The 21,227-nt window shown below is 44.7% G+C and overlaps 1 protein-coding gene across 6 annotated transcripts in view; it reads right to left on the minus strand.

The window, feature by feature from the left end:
• Positions 1-9,756: 9,756 nt before the first annotated feature.
• Positions 9,757-21,227, minus strand: part of LOC141139169 (cytochrome P450 2K4-like) — a 112,765-nt gene continuing 101,294 nt past the window's right edge. For all 6 annotated transcript variants that reach the window (XM_073625068.1, XM_073625067.1, XM_073625069.1 and 3 more), the window contains one exon: positions 9,757-10,593. In XM_073625068.1, coding sequence (XP_073481169.1) covers positions 10,415-10,593 — 179 coding nt within the window. In that variant the 3' untranslated portion in view covers positions 9,757-10,414. The remainder of the gene's footprint in view (positions 10,594-21,227) is intronic.

A 21,227-nucleotide genomic window follows, 5' to 3' on the forward strand; every position in this document is an offset into this window, starting at 1 on the left:
GATGGTAGGCGCCCAGTTTCGTTTGCCATGTTACAGGAATTATTTTTGCATTTGGGCAATATTTGTAGTTCAGACTACAAATGTTCCTTATTCCAAGCAGCTTTTGCTCTTGCCTTCTTTGGGGCGTTAAGGATTAGTGAGCTAGTGAGCCCGTCAAAACTGGCACAAGGGGGACTTTTGGAACAGGAAGTAGATTGTTTAGAGGACTCAGTCAGCCTGTGCATAAGTCAGTCTAAAACTGACCAGGGCAGTAAGGGCACACGAATTGATGTGTTTCGAATTCCAGAGTCTACCATATGTCCGGTAAGGGCAGTGGAATCCTTCTGGGACTTACGTCCAGAGTCAGAAGGCTAGTTTCTTATGCATAGGGATGGGTCGGCCTTGTTGAGGTTCCAGTTCATCGCGGTATTTTGCAAGTGTTTAACAGCGGCTGGTTACGACCCAATCAGTTACACCTCCCACTATTTCTGCATAGGGGCGGCCACAGAGGCTTCCCGGGTGGGCTTTAGTGACCAAGCAGTCAAACGCATTAGGCGGTGGGATTCGGACAGATTTAAGCTCTATATCTGCCCACATTTAATGCATAAGTAGGTTTCACATGGGGTTTCTTTCTGCTGTTATTTGAGTTACAGGATTTGTGGGGGGAGCTTACTGTTTTGTGTTGTCATCTTCTTGTTTACAGGAGGAGAGGTTGGCCTAGTACGTATTCTGGGGGGGCCAGACGAGCTAATGTACGGCCGAACGGTAGGCAGTTGGGCATCCCCAGACAGGAAGCCCAGGTGCAATGGATCGGGGGGCCAGGTATGCTGTGGAATAGGGTGCTTCCAGAGGTACACAGGTTCTCCCGCCTTGATAGGGCACTGGATGTTTTGGTGCTACATGTAGGGGGGAATGATATGGGAGCCAGGTCTATGCGGGAGGTCATACGAGACGTGAAATTTGTTTTTCTTACGTTTACATACGGCTTTTCCCGGGATGATCATAGTTTGGTTGGACATGGTGGGCAGGACGTCCTGGAGGTGGGCTTGGTCAGTTAAAAAAGTGGACAGGGCCTGAGTGAAGGTAAACAAAGAAGTGGGCAGATTTGTGATTAGGAATAAGGGAGTGGCCATCCGTCATAGAGAGCTGGAAGTTGATACCTGGAGGTATCTGTGGAGTGATGGGGTGCACCTTAATGCCATATGAATCGATCTGTGGGCACTGGGGTTGCAGGAAGGAATCCAGAGAGCATTGAGGGTATGGAGGTGCACGCAAGAGTAAGGTGTTACCTCTTACGTGCTGTGGCAGTGGTGGGTCTTTGGAGGAAGAGAAGATGGTGTTATATATATAACATGGTTGGACGCATCTGTGGTATGGGGTTCTCAGGTACCTTCCGGTTAATGAGGGGTTAACCAGGAAGGGGGTAAAAATGTAGGTTGAGTACCGTCTATGAGTCGGCGGCTTGCAACTGGAGGCCTACAAGTTAAAAAGAAGTTGGTCGCAGTGACCAAGCTGGGTTTGTTGCTCTTGAAGACTCCCAAAGTATATAGAGAAGTTTGGTTATTTAAAAATGTTATTTATTTAAATTACGTTGAAGAACAATGGCCTAGGTACACAAGAATTATGTTACGTGAAACATTTATTCATAGCCTGTGAATTACTGCCCTTAAACGGATGCAGTCCTCTCCACCCTCTGTACGCCAGTGGGTACACGCAGTCAACCATACTGTCCCGCATTAAAAGGTCATCTATGAAAATAAAGGTTGTCCTAGGAAAGACAACAAAATCTGGAATGTATAATACACATCTACATCTACGCTAACGCCAGGGACGTAATCATATTCTCCATATGGCTCCTAAGGTATGCTGAGTGTTAGTCTGTTGTGGACACATGTTTTTTGTATATGTATGTAGCACTACCCCCGTAGGGGTTGCAGATGACGGGGTTCCCCACTGCTGCACAGACAGGCACACAACAACTTTGCTTTCATCCAAGCACATTGAACAGTCCTTGAACATCATTTTGTGTTTTTATTAGGGGGTAACAACTTGGATGGGGATAGGAATTATGGGATGCCCAACTTGATAGTGACATAAACCAGGGTCAAGTTCCTCACTAGGGATGAGCTTCATGTTAGAGTCGAACGCATGTTTGACACGAACATCGTGTGATTGGTCATTTGCCGAATTACAAACGTTATGGGCCATTCGCGCCAAGTTTGAGTGGTGCCTCACGGCCCATAATTCACTGCGGCATCGCAGTGCATTGCTGGCTAATGATTGGCCAATCATGCACTATGACCCGCATGCTTGGCCAATCACAGCGCCGTATGTACAGAGAGTCATAATTGGCCAAAGCCAGGGAGGCTTTGGCCAATTATGGCTTAGGGGGTTTAGTACACCCCCCACACTATATAAGGCCGCCTGCACGTCGGCCCTGTGTAGTGTGTTGCGGTGGAGAGAGATAGATAGACAGAGAGACAGTGTCATGTGATTTAAGTTAGATAGAGTAGGCAGGTCGAGTCAGTTAGCTGCACTTGCAGTGTATTGTGTATATATATGCATCCCAGGTGTTGTGTGTGTGTGTGTGTATATATATATATATATATATATATATATATATATATATATATATATATATATATATATATATATATATATATATACACACACTGTATTCAGTTTAACTAGATCCTGTTTTTCTCTTCCTAAAATACTTACAGGCAGGCAGGTGTTTTTAACATGTTTCCAGTTACTGTACTGTGTACCCTGCACAGTTGCACCTACAGTATAAATACCTGAAGCCAGGTGCTTGTGTAGGCTCTTGACATATTTCCAGTTACTGTACTGTGTATCCCGCACAGTTCCCTCTACAGTATAACTACCTGAAGCCAGGTGCTTGTGTAGACTCTTGACGTATTTCCAGTTACTGTACTGTGTACCCTGCACAGTTGCACCTACAGTATAACTACCTGAAGCCAGGTGCTTGTGTAGGCTCTTGACGTATTTCCAGTTACTGTACTGTGTACCCTGCACAGTTGCACCTACAGTATAACTACCTGAAGCCAGGTGCTTGTGTAGGCTTTTGACTTATTTCCTGTTACTGTACTGTGTACCCTGCACAGTTGCACCTACAGTATAACTACCTGAAGCCAGGTGCTTGTTTAGGCTCTTGAAGTATTTCCAGTTACTGTACTGTGTACCCTGCACAGTTGCACCTACAGTATAACTACCTGAAACCAGGTGCTTGTGTAGGCTCTTGACGTATTTCCAGTTACTGTACTGTTTACCCTGCACAGTTGCACCTACAGTATAACTACCTGAAGCCAGGTGCTTGTGTAGGCTCTTGACGTATTTCCAGTTACTGTACTGTGTACCCTGCACAGTTGCACCTACAGTATAACTACCTGAAGCCAGGTACTTGTGTAGGCTCTTGACGTATTTCCAGTTACTGTACTGTGTACCCTGCACAGTTGCACCTACAGTATAGCTACCTGAAGACAAGTGCAGGTGTTCTCATACTAATAATACTACAGGCAGGCAGTTGATTCTGCTAGATGCAGTATAATCGGTATATATATACATCCCAGTTTTGTGCAGCTACATCTCACTGCAGGCCAACAGTATGTCTGGAAGGCCAACAAGGAGAGGCAGACAGTCACAAGCCAATAAAAGAGGGCAAGCAGGCTCTGTGTCTAGAGGCAACAGTGCTGGTCGTGGACATGGTGCATCCTCATCAGCACGTGGCCGTGGGACACGCTTGGCCTTTTTTTCGGCAGCTGGCTGTGTTGAGCCGCAACATGCGGAAGACTTGGTCAAGTGGATGACCAATCTGTCCTCATCCTCCTCATCCTCTCTCACCCAGGCTCAGGGTACTTTGTCTGGCAAAGCAGCTGCCAACGCGGCCTCTTCCCTCGGCTCAATGGCATCAGTGACTCCTTCCCTAGCCCCACCATGTCCTCCTGAGGAGTCCCCTGAACTGTTTGAACACAGTGTTGGGTACATGCTCCAGGAGGATGCCCAGTGTTTTGAAGGCTCCGATGATGGTACTCAGCTAGAGGAAGGCAGTAACGTGAGCCCAGACAGAGGGGGTGCCCAAGAAGGACAGCAATCTGGCAGCCATGTTCTCCCTGCTGCAGCATACTGCCAGGTTTGCTCCAGTGATGGGGAGGGAGGGGATGATGAGGTCACTGACTCCACGTGGGTGCCTGATAGGAGAGAGGAGGAGGAGGAGGCACTTCACCAACGAGGCAGGATGCCCTCCAGGGGCCAGCCTAAGGGCAGCACACTGACTGCATCACACCGCAGAGCTCCGCATGTGCAGGGCGCTGCTGTCTCCGCACATTATTCCAAAAGTTCTTTGGTGTGGGCCTTTTTTGAGATGAGTGCATCAGATCCCACCACTGCTATTTGCAACATATGTCTCAAGCATATCTCCCTTGGCCAAAACATCTCCGCTTGGGCACCACATGCTTGACCAGACATATGTTGCCCTGCCATGCAGTTCGTTGGCAAGCGTACATAAAAGACCCACACCAAAGAACAAAGAGGACCTCTTCTTGCTCCTCATCAGCTGGGATCTCCAACCCCACTATACCTTCAGTCCTCTCTGAGAGGAAGGAAGGTGTAGAATTAGGTGTGTCACAGCCAAGTACTTGTGGGCAATCTGCTATCGGTACACCAACGTCAGATTGTACCAGGCAAATTTCCCTGCCCCAGCTGCTGCACCGCAGAAAGAAATTCGCTCCCAGCCATCCACATGCCCAGCGGATAAATGCTAGCTTGCCAAAATTGCTAGCACTTCAACTGCTACCTTTTCAGTTGGTAGACTCTGCCCCCTTCCGTGATGTTGTGGAATGTGCGGTTCCTCAGTGGCAGGTTCCCAAACGCCACTTTTTCTCACGGAAGGCGATTCTGGCTCTCTACCGGCATGTGGAAGGCAATGTCTTGGCCTCGCTGGACAGGGCAGTCAGCGGTAAGGTGCATATTACTGCCGACTCATGGTGCAGCAGGCATGGACAGGGACGTTACCTAAGTTTCACCGTGCATTGGGTGACTCTGCTGGCAGCTGGGAAGGATGCAGGACAGGGTGCAGTAGTGTTGGAGGTTGTTCCGCTACCACGCCTCCAAAATGCCATTACTGGTGATTCTGACACACCTCTCTCCTCCACCCCCTTCTCTTCTTCTTCCTCCATGGCCTCTTCCTGTGCTTTGTTCTTGGAACCAGTGGTGCGCCGTAGGCGTTCAAGGGGCTACGCAAGTACGCAGGCCAAAAGATGCCATGCGGTGCTTGAGCTGGTGTGCTTGGGGGACAGGAGCCACACTGGGGCAGAGATTCTGTCAGCTCTGCAGGGGCAGGTTCAGAGGTGGTTGATGCCACACCAACTTAAGCCAGGAATGGTGGTTTGTGACAATGGCACCAACCTCCTCTCCGCCCTCCGACAGGGACAACTGACCCATGTGCCCTGTTTGGCTCATGTCCTTAACTTGGTGGTGCAGCGGTTCTTGGGCAGGTACCTGGGCTTACAGGATGTCCTGAGGCAGGCCAGGAAAGTCTGTGTGCATTTCCGCCGGTCATTTAATGCCAGTGCTCGGCTGGCAGACCTCCAAAAGAAATTTAACCTGCCCAAGAACCGCCTAATCTGTGACATGCCTCCAGGTGGAACTCAACATTGGCCATGCTGCTGCGGCTGCAACACGCAGCAGAGGGCCATTAATGAGTACCTGTGCGACTATGGCACCAGGACAGGGTCAGGGGAGCTTGTTTTTTTTCCCCACGCCAGTGGGCCATGATCAGGGATGCATGCACTGTCCTGTCACCATTTGAGGAGGCCACGAGGATGATGAGCAGTGACAGTGCATGCATCAGTGACACTGTCCCCCTTGTCCACCTGTTGGAGCACACGCTGCATGGAATAATGGACAGGGCACTTGAGGCAGAACAGAGGCAGGAAGAGGAGGACTTCCTTAGCTCTCAAGGCCCCCTTTATCCAGACAGTGTTCCTGCGTGCCCGCCAATCACACAGGAAGAGGACGAGGAGGAGGAGGATTGTGTCAGCATGGAGGTGGAGCCTGGCTCTCAGCATCAGCAGCAGTCTTTAAGGGATCGTTTACAGTCCCAAGAAACCCATAGACGTGTACGTGGCTGGGAGGAGGTGGCTGCGGATCATGTCGTCCTTAGTGACCCAGAGGACTGCGGATTGAATGCCTCAGCAAACCTACGCTGCATGGCCTCCCTGGTCTTGCAAAGCCTGCGGAAGGATCCTCGTATTTGTGGTATCAAGGAGAGGGATCAATACTGGCTGGCAACCCTCCTTGATCCACCTTACAAGAGTAAGGTTGCAGACCTTATCTTGCCGTCGCAGAGGGAGCAGAGGATGAAACATCTTCGGGAGGCCTTGCAGAAAGGTCTGTGCAACACATTCACTGAGACTGGGAGGTTACAAACCCTGTTCCTGGACAACGTGTTGCCTAGGCTTCGGTCAGTCAAAGAAGGAGCGGTGGAGAAGGTGGCCGTCTGACCGATGCGTTCAGACAATTTTTTAGTCCGCAGCCCCAAGGTATGATCCATTCCAGCAACCATCACCAGTGTCTGTTTTATATGGTGCAGGAATACCTAGGGGCAAGATCTGACTTGGACACCTTTCCCACCGATTATCCTCTGGGTTACTGGGTCTTGACGATGGATCACTGGCCAGAGCTTGCACAGTATGCAATTGAGCTACTGGCCTGTCCTGCATCCAGCGTTCTTTCAGAACGCACATTCAGTGCTGCTGGAGGCTTTGTAACCAATCACAGGGTGCGCCTGTCCACCGAATCGGTTGATCGACTGATCTTCATAAAAATGAATCAGTCTTGGATCATCACCAGATACCAAGCACCTGATGCTGATGTAACCGAATAATTTTTTTTTGAAATGTCAGATCCCTTCAAGACTGCCTATGCAAATGCTGAGTGACTATCCTGTTATGCTGAGTGACTATCCTCTTACTCCTCAATGATCATGCTGATAGCTTGTAAGAATATTTTTGTTTCTGGGCACCGCCACCAGTGACTAAGGTCCAATTTTTCAGCCCCTGTTTAACAGGGGCGTGTAATTACAATTTTTGATGCAATTCTTTGCAGCAGGGCTTGTTCCTACGCTCCAACTAGAGTATCTGTGAGGGGTTGCAGTGTTGTGGCACCAGTGCCTAAGGCCCGATTTTTCAGCCCCTGTTTAACAGGGGCATGTAATTACAATTTTTTATGTATTTCTTTGCAGCAGGGCTCGTTCCTACGCTCCAACTAGAGTATCTGTGAGGGGTTGCAGTGTTGTGGCACCAGTGCCTAAGGCCGAATTTTTCAGCCCCTGTTTAACAGGGGCATGTAATTACAATTTTTGATGCAATTCTTTGCAGCAGGGCTCGTTCCTTCGCTCCAACTAGTGTATCTGTGAGGGGTTGCAGTGTTTTGGCACCAGCACCAGTGCCTAAGGCCCAATTTTTCTGCCCCTGTTCAACAGGGACATGTAATTACAATTCTTGATCTAATATTTAACAGCAGGGCCCGTTCCAGCGCCCACCAAGAGTAACTGTGAGGACTTACAGTGTTGTGGCACCAGCACCACCACCACCAAAGGCCCAATTTTTCTGCCCCTGTTCAACAGGTGCATGTAATTACAATTCTTGATCTAATATTTCACAGCAGGGCCCGTTCCAGCGCCCACCAAGAGTAACTGTGGGGACTTACAGTGTTGTGGCACCAGCACCACCACCATCACCAAAGGCTCAATTTTTCTGCCCCTGCTCAACTGGGGCATGTAATTACAATTCTTGATCTAATATTTCACAGCAGGGCCCTGTGAGGGCTTACAGTGTTGTGGCAACACCAACACCTAAGGCCACAATTTCTGCAGAGTATATAGGGCAGGACCCTACTTTCAAACATACAACTTACAAATGTCTCCTACTTGCAAACAGAAGGAGACAACATGAAGTGAGATGAAATCTATCCCTAGGAAGAGAAATTCTCTCCTGTAAGAGTTAATAAGGGACACTGATGCTTTATCAACAATCCTTGTTTCACTAAAAACTCCAATTTTTCTAAAAACATTTGTTATTGGGACAGAAAGTGAGGTGAAATCTTCTGAAGAGGAGCACAGACAGCAAAACAAATGTCACAGGGGTGATAACCCTTCCCTATGTTTTCCAAAAAGCTTAAAAATAGATTTTTTGGCTGGAGCTACACTTTAAAAATGTACCAGTTCAAAATTACGAGCAGATTCTACAACAAACCTACAGTCCCTGACTTGTTTGCACTGACTGTATACTGCTGTTCAGAGTATATAGGGCCTGGGGGCCCCACGCCTTTCCTTTTTTTAATTTGGGTGCGGGGTTCCCCTTAATATCCATACAAGGGCCTGGTAATGGACTGGGGGGGGTACCCATGCCTTTTGTCTCACTGATTTTCATCCATATTGTCGGGACCCGACATTACATTAAAGCCGCAAGCAGTTTTAAATGACTTTTATTCCTTTAAAATTGTCATTTTGTGCAGGGACTGTTCTAAGCACAGGAAACATGCGCCACTTTACAGGCATAATATAGACACCCCCCAGGTACGATATTTAAAGGAATATCTCACTTTCTTTTTTTTCACTTTAAGCATCATTAAAATCACTGCTCCCGAAAAAAGGACTGTTTTTAAAATTTTTTTTTGCATTGATACATGTGCCCTGGGGCAGGACCCCGGTCCCCAAACCCTTTTTAGGACAATACCATGCAAATTAGCCTTTAATATTAGCACTTTTGATTTTGAACGTTCGAGGCCCATAGACTTCAATGGAGTTCTAACGTTCGTGCAAAGTTTCAGTCCGTTCGCAGGTTCTGGTGCGAACCGAACCGGGGGGGGGGGTGTTAGGTTCATCCCTATCCTCACTATACCCACAGCTCCAATTGCTTCCACTTACAGTTTATTTTAAATCAGCAACAGACCCTTACAGGCTAGGAACTCTTAGTCCCTTAGAAAGTAGCACAATGTGTTGTGAACTGCATCCTGGAGTACCTCCAACTCCCTTGTGGACACTGGTCCCAGCTCTACCACTGCAGGAAATGCCAGCCCACCTGGCTGCTTCTCTTCACCAGTCTACCCAAATGACTCTTTGGAGATCTCCAAGGGCAAGGTAGGGAAAATGTAAGCACACCACTATCTTCCAGAGAGACCTGCTACATGTTGCAGTCTCCCCCCTTGCACTGTGCTGTAGTACTCACACTGTCCTCATGGTTCCTGCTGCCTCTCAAGGAAGACTCCTTCCAAACTTCTCCTGTGGTCAGGATTCTCCCAGGCCAGCTCTCAGGCAGCGGACTGAGGCAGATCACCCCCCCCCCCTCCAAACTAAGGGGTTTGCCTCAACTTCCACCGAAAGTCTCCTTAGCACTGCATCTCCATCTTCCACCCGACTCCCCTGCTGGCATGAATTCCTATTTAAGGGCTGACTTAGTCACCTGCCAGGCCTACTGCCTGGGGATTGGCTAAGTTCCACTAAATATGCAGAACAACCCACCTAGCCTCCGCCCTCCAGCTTCCAGAACATTCTCCAACTTTCCAGAACTAGGGGGAGGCACCAGAGAGCTGCCTGTATGAATCATCCAGCCCTGACCTCTAATAAACCCTGACCCAATTACAGACTCAAAGGGTTTAGATATGAGTTAGAATATATTTTACCTACTCTGACACTAGTAGCACATTAGAGGGCGCTACATGTAATTTCTAGATAATATATTGAATTGAGGAGACACATTTGTGTTGTTTTGTTTATTTTATAATACCAAAAAACGTGTCCAAACAGTGTTCAAAAGCTCAACCAGGTGAAAAAAATCAATATTCACTCGATGTGTTCTACTTCAAATTAAAAATAGCCGCTTACCAGATCTGTTGGATTTCAAAATATAGAGATCAAATGTGCTCATACAAATGAATCCAGCACAGAAAATCCATGTACAGAACTGATGTTTTGTATGAATGTTTGCTTGTTATACTGTGATTTGGATGCTCTGTCGTTTGCAATAAACATATTTTAAAGAGGAATGTGCATAAACATTGTGAGAACAGCCCATGATCACAGCAGAAGCAGGCAACAGTGCTCTCTTCTTAGGGTAAGTAGGCAGCTGGCGTGGAAGTTTTCTAGTATATTTTAGTTCAGGAGGGCCAGGGATGGTTTGTGTACTTTGCGGTCAATGTACATTAGTCTTCAGAACTTATTGCCCTATATTAGTACTGTATAATGTAATTCCTATGCTAACTTATTAACTTATTTCTGGCTGACTAATTTATTAACTATTAGCTGTTAATATTCATTTTCATAGTTCATTTTCTTTATCTTGTTCAGTTTTATAGATGTACATGGGATTATTTTGAGCATTCAGATGCTTAATCCCATATTTATTGCCAGTTTGTGCTAAGTGCGAGTAATTGAACAGATCTCATGCTTCAGTGGATGGGTTGTAAAACCAACAGAGCCTGTGAGGTCCAATTCTGCTCCTGGTGGTGCCTGGAAGGTGAAGTTTTGCAGTAATGTGGTAAAGAACAGAAACAGCTTCATTTTAGCCAAGGTCTCCCCAGCACAACTTCTCTTACCTTAAAAAAAAAAAGTAAAGTGAAGAAATCCGTTTTTCTAAATAATAACAAAATAGAAATATTTACTAGGTGTAATACAGACATTAACTTTTGTGCGTCCATCTAGTTGAATACACATAATTTACATTGGAGGGTGATTTACTAAAACTGGAAAGTGCAAAATCTGGTGCAGCTGTGCAGGGTAGCAAATCAGCTTTAAACTTCAGCTTGTTCGAATTAAGCTTTAATAAAAAACAAAAAAAACACACAACTGGAAGCTGATTGGTTTCTGTGCAGAGCTGCACCAGATTTTTCACTCTCCAGTTTTAGTAAATCAACCTCTAATGCCGCGTAAACTCCGTCGGCATGTCTGACGGAAAGATTTAGAACATGTTCTATATCTGAGTCCGTCGGAAATGCCGACAGAAAAAGACCGATGAGGCATACACACGGTCGGAATGTTCGAAAGCTCCCATCTGACTTTTTCTGTCGGGAAGTCCGGCCGTGTGTACGCAGCATAAGTGTCATCTGCATATGTTGCCTTTTAGACTTTAGAACATTTTTTGATTGGCTGTCCTTGTGGAAATTTTTTTGATTATCTGTCCTTTTATTCTTACTCGAACTTCCTATGCACTGTTTATCTGTTATGCCGCGTACACACGAGTGGACTTTACGGCAGACTTGGTCCGGCGGACCGGACTCCGTCGGATAATTCGATCGTGTGTGGGCTCCAGCGGAATTTTTTTCCTCAAAAGTTCGACGGATCTAGAAATGAAACATGTTTCAAATCTTTCCGACGGACTCGAGATCGGTCAAAAAATCTGCTTGTCTGTATGCTAGTCCGTCGGACTAAAACCGACGCTAGGGCAGCTATTGGCTACTGGCTATTAACTTCCTTATTTTAATCCAGTCGTACGTCATCGCGTACAAATCCGTCGGACTTTGGTGTGATCGTGTGTGTCCAAGTCCATCCGTTTGTAAGTCCGGCGCACCTACGCTACAAAGACCGTCAGAAAGATTGGCAGACCAAGTCTGCCGTAAAGTCCGCTCGTGTGTGCGCGGCATTACAGTGTCATGGCTAGACTTAAAGCTAACCTCCTAATGAAAAAAATGGTGTCTAAAGGCAATTGGCATGGGTATTCTTACTTGGAAATACTGTATACTTTGTTTATTTTTTTCAGGTTTGTGCAGCAATCCAGCATGTGTTGAGCTTTCTGTAATAAAAAACAATCAGAGATGCTGTTCTCCTTGAGCAGGTACTGGTGTTATATCCAAACCCTCCCGTTTTCTTCAGTCAGCCCATAGTAAGGGGACCCGCTGGGCCCTCCCATAGCTTTGCATTCTGCACAGACTATGTGAAACATAGTGATGATGTCGCTGCTACTTTTACAAATTGGCATTTGGTGCACCCAAAATTTATTAATATCCTTTTCTGGTTATTTAAACTTATTGTTAAATTAAAGTTGCCTCTAATCATCCCCGAGGACAGCTACCCAAGACATGATTGTTCCTCCCTCAACAGGAAACACACTGTAAAAAATAGTTAAAATCCCTTGTTACCCCCCTCATCCTCATTTACATTCTGTTTCTGACCATTTAGGAACACACAGCATAACGTTGTTAGGTTTTCTTAGGGTTGGTTGATTGTGGTCTGTGGCTCCCTCTGAGTAGTTGGTGTTTGTAAGTATTTAAACATTTTTTTATTGAAATATGCCAAATATAGGTACAAACACCAGGTTAGTACAATTTACAACTTTGACCAAGACATAAATGACACAGGTGTAAGTCCTTTTTCGTAGCAACCAAACAACAATGGAACATATGTTAACATTAGAAAAAGAAAAAGCAATCTGAAACAATAGAAAAATTTCCCTCAGTGCAAAAGGACAAGAAGAGACAGTAGGTGGACCCCCAGAAGACCGGACACCCCAAATGTCCAGCTATGGGGATCCCCCTACTTCTTCACAGCAAAGCATCGTAAGGATACAGCCAAAGGGGACATAGCAACAAAAGAGGAAAAAAACATAGAAAAAAGGAATCATTACTACCAGTACAATTGACAAATGTTCAGGAGTAATACAACTGCTAATTTTAGTAATCTGCCATTTAAGGTTTATTCTCATGGTAAATACGCAGAGACACTATAACACTGACAAACTTGGGGAAGCTTTGGGATGACTTAGCCAAACATGCCATTGAGTATGAAAGGTCGTGAGTTTGATATTTTTAAGTGCTAGCAGTTTTTCGTACTGACATTTTATGTTTAACCACTTCAGCCCCGAAAGGATTTGCCCCCTTCCTGACCAGGCCATTTTTTGCAATACGGCACTGCGTCACTTTAACTGACAATTGCATGGTTGTGCGACATTGTACCCAAACAACATTTATGTCCCTTTTTCCCCACAAATAGAGCTTTCTTTTGGTGGTATTTGATCACCTCTGCGATTTTTATTTTTTGCGCTATAAACAAAAAAAGAGACAGTCTTGAAAAAAAAAACACAATATTTTGTAGTTTTTACTATAATAAATATCCCATTTTTTTAAAATAAATATCCCAATTTTTTTTTTACATTTTTCCTCAGTTTAGGCCGATATGTATTCTTCTACATATTTTTGGTAAAAAAATCGCAATAAGTGTATATTGATTGGTTTGCGCAAAAGTTATCGCGTCTACAAAATAGGGGATAAATTTATGTCATTTTTATAATTATTTTTTTGTTTACTAGTAATGGAGGTGATCTGTGATTTTTATATTTGTATAAATGTCACTGGCAGGGAAGGGGTTAACATTAGGGGGCGATCAAGGGGTTAACTGTGTTCCCTAGGTGTGTTCTAACTGTAGGGGGGATGGGACTGATTAGGGGAGGAGAGAGATCGGTGTTCATACACACGATCTGTCTCCTCTCCCCTGAGAGAACCAGGATTTGTGTGTTTACACACAGATCCCGGTTCTCGCTCTGTCATGAGCGATCATGGGTGCCCGACGGTCACCGCGCCCACTGGGCATGCGCATCGGCACCGGGGACAATCGGCGCACCTGCTGTGATGTCTATAAAATGTGACGTACAGCTGCGGCTATTTGCGCAGCCGTGTCAACCTGCTTCAGTACAACTGCGGTGGCTGGTCAACTAGCGGTTAAACATGCTACAACTTGCTCCACTTTAGGGGTGGATTGAGATTTCCAGTGGGTGGTTATGGATACTCTAGCTGCAAATAAAATATGCATTAGTACTGTCCTTTGAAGTTTAGGATAAGTATTTATTCCTATTTTAGGAAGTGCAAATTCAGGCTTCAGAGGGTTGTCACCACCTGTGATCTCCTCAATTAGTTTTCCCTATTGAGTTCCAGAATGGTTTAATGCCAGCATAGGACCACAAAATGTGGTATAATGTACCTGTTTGGTAACATAATCTCCAGCAAAGATTGAAAGTGTTAGGAAAGATTCTGGATAGCCTATAAGGGGTCATGTACCATCTGTGGTAATTTTTTTGGAAAATGTCCCAGTAGTCATTTCAAGAAGATGATTGATAGCCAACTATATACCCCTCATGCCCGTTTTATACTTTAAGGGATCACTGTCTTGTATTCACACTTGCTAATTGAAAAAGACAATGTTATTTTTGTTGACGAAACGTGCATCGGGAGGAGTTGACGTGCTGACGTCACCGCGTACCAGTGTTTCTAGTGGACGGGTGTCCACGCACAGCCGGCCGGCTTTTACTGCTGTTTTGTTTTTAAAATATTGTAAGTACAATATTTTTTACCCTTTATTAAACTTATTTAATGGTATGACGCTATGGTGAGCCTTTCTTTTCTGGGTCCTATATGACCGCTTGTCGGAGGTCCTTGGCTCAGGAGAGCTCGCTGATCATCCACATTATCCAGTGAACGCTGAATCCCCCTGAGACACCTGCTCTGTCTCTGATACCAGCTTGGGATTAGTCACCTGCATGCTTTTGGATAGAGGCCCTGACCGGGTTGAGGTCACAAGCTTCCCTTGCTTGCTGTTTGGTAAGCTTGCATTTCTTATAGTGGTCACTTTTTGGATGCGGTGGTGGATTTGTCACGGAATTACCTTTTTTATTTATATTTATATTTATGAACTTTTTTGAATATTTTTTGAACATTATATTTAATATTTTTTGAACACCTTAAGTTGGTATCACTTAGGAGGTATTCATTTTTCATCAATTTATATCCTCCCAATTAAGGACTTTTTTTATGCAGTCACTATCAGCATTAGTTTATTAATGTTTTTTAGCACTTGCTTTTGATTTAGTGATTTATTTAATAGTGTTTATCATTGATATTATTTATGTCAGCAAACACTTTTTTATTATTAGCACCTGTGATATTCATTTACTATAGTCATACTTATTACCGTTTTCAATCTTAGTGCTGCTACATTTCCTTTTCTTCTTACCTTTTGTGTGTATCTCACTTTTAACAGCAGCTGTCCACTTATTGTTTTTGATATAGCGCGGTATTCCATTTTGTTTCCAGATTCTCAACTAGGGTTCCTCCAGAGCAGGGGTCTCAAATTGACGGCCCTCCAGCTGTTGCAAAACTACAAGTCCCATGAGGCATTGCAAGGCTCACAGTTACAAGCATGACTCCCACCGGCAGAGGAATGATGGGACTTGTAGTTTGGCAACAGCTGGAGGGCCGCCAGTTTGAGACCCCTGCACCAGAGGTTGCTAGGGGTTCCTTCAGCATTGGGCAATTTCTGCCTCTCAGATAAGTTCCCACTCATACCATTGATCTTTTCAGCTATCTGTAAGGAGGCAATTCTTCCCAATGACCACAAGTGTAAGGACCATTCTTCCCACTGACCATAACACTAATGTATCATGAGTTGTAGATTTCTAATTTTTAGCAGGGGTTCCCCGAGACCAGAGAACTATTTCAAGGGTTCCTCTGTGTTGAAAAGGTTGAGAAAGGCTGCCTTAACTGATCAAGTAATGACACTCTGTAGTAGGCTAGCAAGTCTGGTAAACCTATGCGTCCGGATTCCCTGTGCTTAGTGAGCGTGGCGAAAGCTATCCTTGCTTTCTTACCTTGCCAGAGGAAATTCCAAATTAAAATATTACATTTAATAAAAAAAATGTGTGTGTGTGTGTGTGTGTGTGTGTGGGGGGGGTATTGAGAGAGTTCTAAAGACATAAAGAAATTTCGGGAGTATTTGCATTTTAAGGGCCGCTGCTTTACAAATCCAGCATAATGGAATTTTACTTAATTAAGGTCTTCTGTTATATCACAGAGAAGGGGTGGGAAATTAGCTTCATACAGTAACTTGGATGAGAAGTTTAGTGCCCAAGTATGTAATTGAAGGGGAATCCCAACTAAAGGGAAATGTACGCTTCAGTTGGACAAGCATAACTTGTGGAATACTCATAGGGAGGACGTGACACTTACTTGTGTTAATTTTATAGTAGGAAATTTGCGCAAATATCTCAATTAGTTCCTGCACCTTTGTAAGTGAGTGGATCGGGTCTGCAAGGGATAAAATAATATCGTCTGCAAAGAGTCCTACTTTGTTCTCATATCCTTCGATTTGCAGTCCTTTAATATGGGGGTTTGATCTAATAGCCTCTGCAAAAGGTTTGATAGCCAAAGAAAATATGATAGGAGACAATGGACACCCTTGTCTTGTTCCATTAGTTAAATTAATTGCTTTGGGCAGTCCCAAGGGGAGATTTGCAGCTCCTGCAAGCTGACATTCTGTGCTTCGTATGGGGCAAGAGGAAACACTGGATGAAGAAACAGACACTATATACCCCAAAATCTAGGGGTGGGCTTGGTCTTCCCAATTTACAGGCATATTTTCAAGCAGCTCAAATTGCCCAATTAGCCTACACTACTGCTAAAGGCTCTGTTCACCTTTGGGTCTCTGTTGAGGCACTTTCTTGCCATCTCTTTGCCATAGGATCGTTAATAGGGATGAGCTTGATGTTCGAGTCGAACATAAGTTTGACTCGAACATCGGGCGTACGCCCAAGAGCAGACATTATGGGGTGTTCGCAGCAAATTAGAGCGCCGCAGAACACCCCATAATGCGCTGCGAGATTGCAATGCATTGCTGCATGATGATTGGCCAAAGCATGCACCTGACTTGCATCCTTTGGTCAAACACAGCGCTCTCTGCTAAGAGAGCCATAATTGGCCAAAGGCAGGGTGCCTTTGGCCAATCATGGCTCAGGGGGACTAAGTCCAAGCCCCACACTATATAAGGCTGCTTACAAGGTGGCCATGTGTAGTGTTGTTGCTGTGGACAGAGAGATAGCTTGATTTAGATTAGGCTGGCAGGTTATTCAATTAGTGGCAGTGTATTTGATTGCATATGAAATAACACATTGCTACAATGTAAAATAGTCAGTGTACAGCTTGTATAACAGTGTAAATTTGCTGCCCCCTCAAAATAACTCAAAACACAGCCATTAATGTCTAAACCGCTGGCAACAAAAGTGAGTACACCCCTACGTGAAAATGCCCAAATTGGGCCCAATTAGCCATTTTCTTTCCCTGGTGTCATGTGACTTGTTAGTGTTACAAGATCTCATGTGTGGATGGGGAGCAGGTGTGTTAAGTTTGGTGTTATAGCTCTCACTCTCTTACTGGTCACTGGAAGTTCAACCTCATGGCAAAGAACTCTGAGGGTCTGAAAAAAAGAATTGTTGCTCTACATAAAGATGGCCTAAACTATGAGATGATTGTCAAGACCCTGAAACTGAGCTGCAGCATGGTAACCAAGACCATACAGCGGTTTAACAGGACAGGTTCCACTCGGAACAGGGCTCACCATGGTCGACGAAAGAAGTTGAGTGCATGTGCTCAGCGTCATATCCAGAGGTTGTCTTTGGGAGATAGACGTATGAGTGCTGCCAGCATTGCTGCAGAGGTTGAAGGGGTAGGGGGTCAGCGTGTCAGTGCTCAGACCATATGCCGCACACTGCATCAAATTGGTCTGCATGGTTGTCATCCCAGAAGGAAGCCTCTTCCAAAGAAGATGCATAAGAAAGCCCGCAAACAGTTTGCTGAAGACAAGCAGACTAAGGACATGGATTACTGGAACCATGTCCTGTGGTCTGATGAGACCAAGATAAACGTATTTGGTTTAGATGGTGTCAAGCGTGTGTGGCGGCAACCAGCTGAGGAGTACAAAGACAAGTGTGTCTTGCCTACAGTCAAGCATGGTGGTGGGAGTGTCATGGTCTGGGTCTGCATGAGTGCTGCCGACACTGGGGAGCTACAGTTCATTGAGGGAACCATGAATGCCAACTTGTACTGTGACATACTGAAGCAGAGCATGATTCCCTTCCCTTTGGAGACTGGGCCGCAGGGCAGTATTCCAACATGATAACGACCCCACCTCTAAGATGACCACTGCCTTGCTAAAGAAGCTGAGGGTAAAGATGATGGACTGGCCAAGCATGTCTCCAGACCTAAACCCTATTCAGCATCTGTGGGGCATCCTCAAATGGAAGGTGGAGGAGCGCAAGGTCTCTAAAATCCACCAGCTCTGTGATGTCGTCATGGAGGAGTGGAAGAGGACTCCAGTGGCAACCTGGGAAGCTCTGGTGAACTCCATGCCCAAGAGCGTTAAGGCAGTGCTGGAAAATAATGGTGGCCACACAAAATATTGACACTTTGGGCTCAATTTTGACATTTTCACTTAGGGGTGTACTCACTTTTGTTGCCAGCAGTTTGGACATTAATGGCTGAGTGTTGAGTTATTTTGTGGGGGCAGCAAATTTGCACTGTTATACCAGCTGTACACTCATTACTTTAAATTGTAAAAAAAATGTGAGGGGTGTACTCACTTTTGTGAGATACTGTATATATATATATATATATATATATATATATATATATATATATATATATATATATATATATATATTCTGCATTTAGCATAGACTATATATTCAGTGTTCACTCTATATTCAGTCAGTTCAGGCAGTGTATTAATATATATATATATATATATATATATATATATATATATATATATATACACACATACACAGTCTCGTCTATACTCTGCACCCAGTGTAGCCTATATCTACAGTGCATTCTGTGGTGTACTGTTTCTAATACACTTCAGGCGGTGTACACAGTATCTGATACAGTGTGTACAGTGTCTACTACACTTCTGGTGGTGTGCACAGTATAAAATACAGTGCAGCCGTAGTACAGTTTCTAATAAAATTCAGGCGGTGTACACAGTATCTAATACAGTGTGTAAGGTTGCAGAACTCATCCTGCCTTCACAAAGGGAGCAGAGGATGAAACATCTTCAGGAGGCCTTGAAGAAAGGTTTGTGCAACGCATTTCCAGACCCTGGGAGGTTACAATTTCCTGGTGCTGGACAACGTATTGCTGAGGCTTCGTTCAGTCAGAGGAAGAGCGGTGGAGAAAGTGGCCGGCTGACCGATGCCTTCAAACAATTTTTCAGTCCTCAGCGCAAAGGTCTGATCGGTTCAAGCAACCATCACCAGCATCTGCATTAAATGGTGCAGGAATATCTAGGGGCAAGAGCAGACTTGGAGACCTTTTCAACAGAGCATCCACTAGGTTACTGGGTCTTGAGGATGGACCACTGGTCAGAACTTGCTCAATATGCAATTGAGCTACTGGCCTGTGCTGCATCCAGCGTGCTTTCTGAACGCACATTCAGTGCTGCTGGAGGATTTGCAATGGATCAAAGAGTTCGCCTGTCCACATACTTCGTTGATAGGCTCATATTCATAAAAATGAATCAGTCTTGGATCAGCAGCTATCAAACACCTGATGCTGATGTAACTGATTGAATTTGCTATGGATTTGGGATCCCTTGAAGACTGCCTATGCTAACTATCCTATTCCTCCTCAATCTTGATGATGCTAGCTTCCAACAATATTTTTAATTTAGGGCACCACCACCCCCACCCAAGGCCCAATTTTTCTGCCCCTGTTTAACAGGGGCATGTAATTACAATTTTCTGCACCCAACAAGAGTATCTGTGAGGGGTTACAGTGTTGTGACACCACCACCACCAAGGCCCAATTTTTCTGCCCCTGTTTAACAGGGGCATGTAATTACAATTCTTTATATACTATTTCACAGCAGGGCCCATTCCTGCGCCCAACAAGAGTAACTGTGAGGGCTTAAGGTGTTCTGGTACCACCAACACCTAAGGCCCAATTTTATGCAGAGTATATAAGGCAGGCCGTATAGTATATATACAGCTGTTCAGAGTATATAGTGCCTGGGGGCCCCCCACACCATTTTTAAAAAAATTTGTGCGTGGGGTTCCCCTTAATATCCAGACCCAAAGGGCCTGGTAATGGATTGGGGGGGGGGGGCATTTTTTTACAGCCACGAATAGTTTTAAATGACATTTTTTCCTTTAGAAATGTCATTTTTCTGTGGTATTGTTCTAAACACAGGGAAAATGTGCTACTTTACAGGCATACTAAGGATACCCCCCAGGAACGATATTTAAAGGAATATTTTATTTGTATTGTTTCACTTTAAGCATTAATAAAATCACTGCTCCCGAAAATTTCCGTTTTTTTAAAACTTTTTTTTGCATTAATACATGTCCCCTGGGGCAGGACCCGGGTTCCCAAACACTTTTTATGGCAATAACTTGCATATTAAACCTTTAAAATGAGCACTTGATTTGGTGTGGTACCCAGATCATTTCAGTGGTGGCTTAATAAGGGGCTATTAAGAATTGGTGATAATCTTAATGGAGATCAAGTATATTCCTTGAAACACTTTTAGGATGCTGTCTTCAAGTGAAATATTCAAATACAATCAAATCGCATCCTTTGCCAGATCTAAACTCAACTTACTGGTGGGGCCCCTTACACTTACGAACTTCGAAAATATCTTACCAATCCAGGGGCCTTCTGAGGGGGTGTATATCTGTGGTGTATATACCTCTCACTGAGCCAAACTCAAAACTTACTTTTATGAAGCAATGGGACTCAATAAAACTCTAATCAAAGCTAATTAAAAAAAAAACTCCTGCGCTGGTATTTGGTTCCGATTAGGGTAGCCAAAATGCATCCTTCCACATCACCAAATTGTTTGACATTGTGGCCAGTTGGGGACGATGCATCACATTTGGTGGCTATGTCCCCTCGTGACTAGGTTCTGGATTAGGATATTTAATCATATAAATTCGGTGACAGGGGTGAACATTCTCAGATCCCCAGAAGCAGCTCTTTATCACAAACTGCCTGATGAAGTGCCCAGGAGGTCGGTAAAATATATCATTCATATATTGCTGGCAGCAAGGATCACAATTGCTAGGCATTGGAAGCAGTTGGTTATTCCCCTTGATTACGTCAAGAGTAAACTCGATTGGATCATGGTTAAAGACAAGCTAACTGATTAACTTCATAACAATTCCAAAAAGCTTGACAAGATATGGGATCCATGGATTTGTTATATCTCGGCTCCCCAATGAGCTCCGGGTTGACCCCCGTCTTCCTTTTCTTCACCTTCCTCTTTATTTTCCCTCTTTCTCTGGTATCTACATTTAATGTACATTTGGTTGTCTTTGGGGGCTTATACAGTTGTGTGCCCAGCGATAGTCTCAGGGATTAGTGCTGGGGGTTTCCCCGCTGCTCCTTACCCATTATTTTTCTCCCACCCGTCCCTT

Source organism: Aquarana catesbeiana, linkage group LG04 (assembly GCF_042186555.1).
Source record: "Aquarana catesbeiana isolate 2022-GZ linkage group LG04, ASM4218655v1, whole genome shotgun sequence".
NCBI classification, from domain to species: Eukaryota; Metazoa; Chordata; class Amphibia; order Anura; family Ranidae; genus Aquarana; species Aquarana catesbeiana.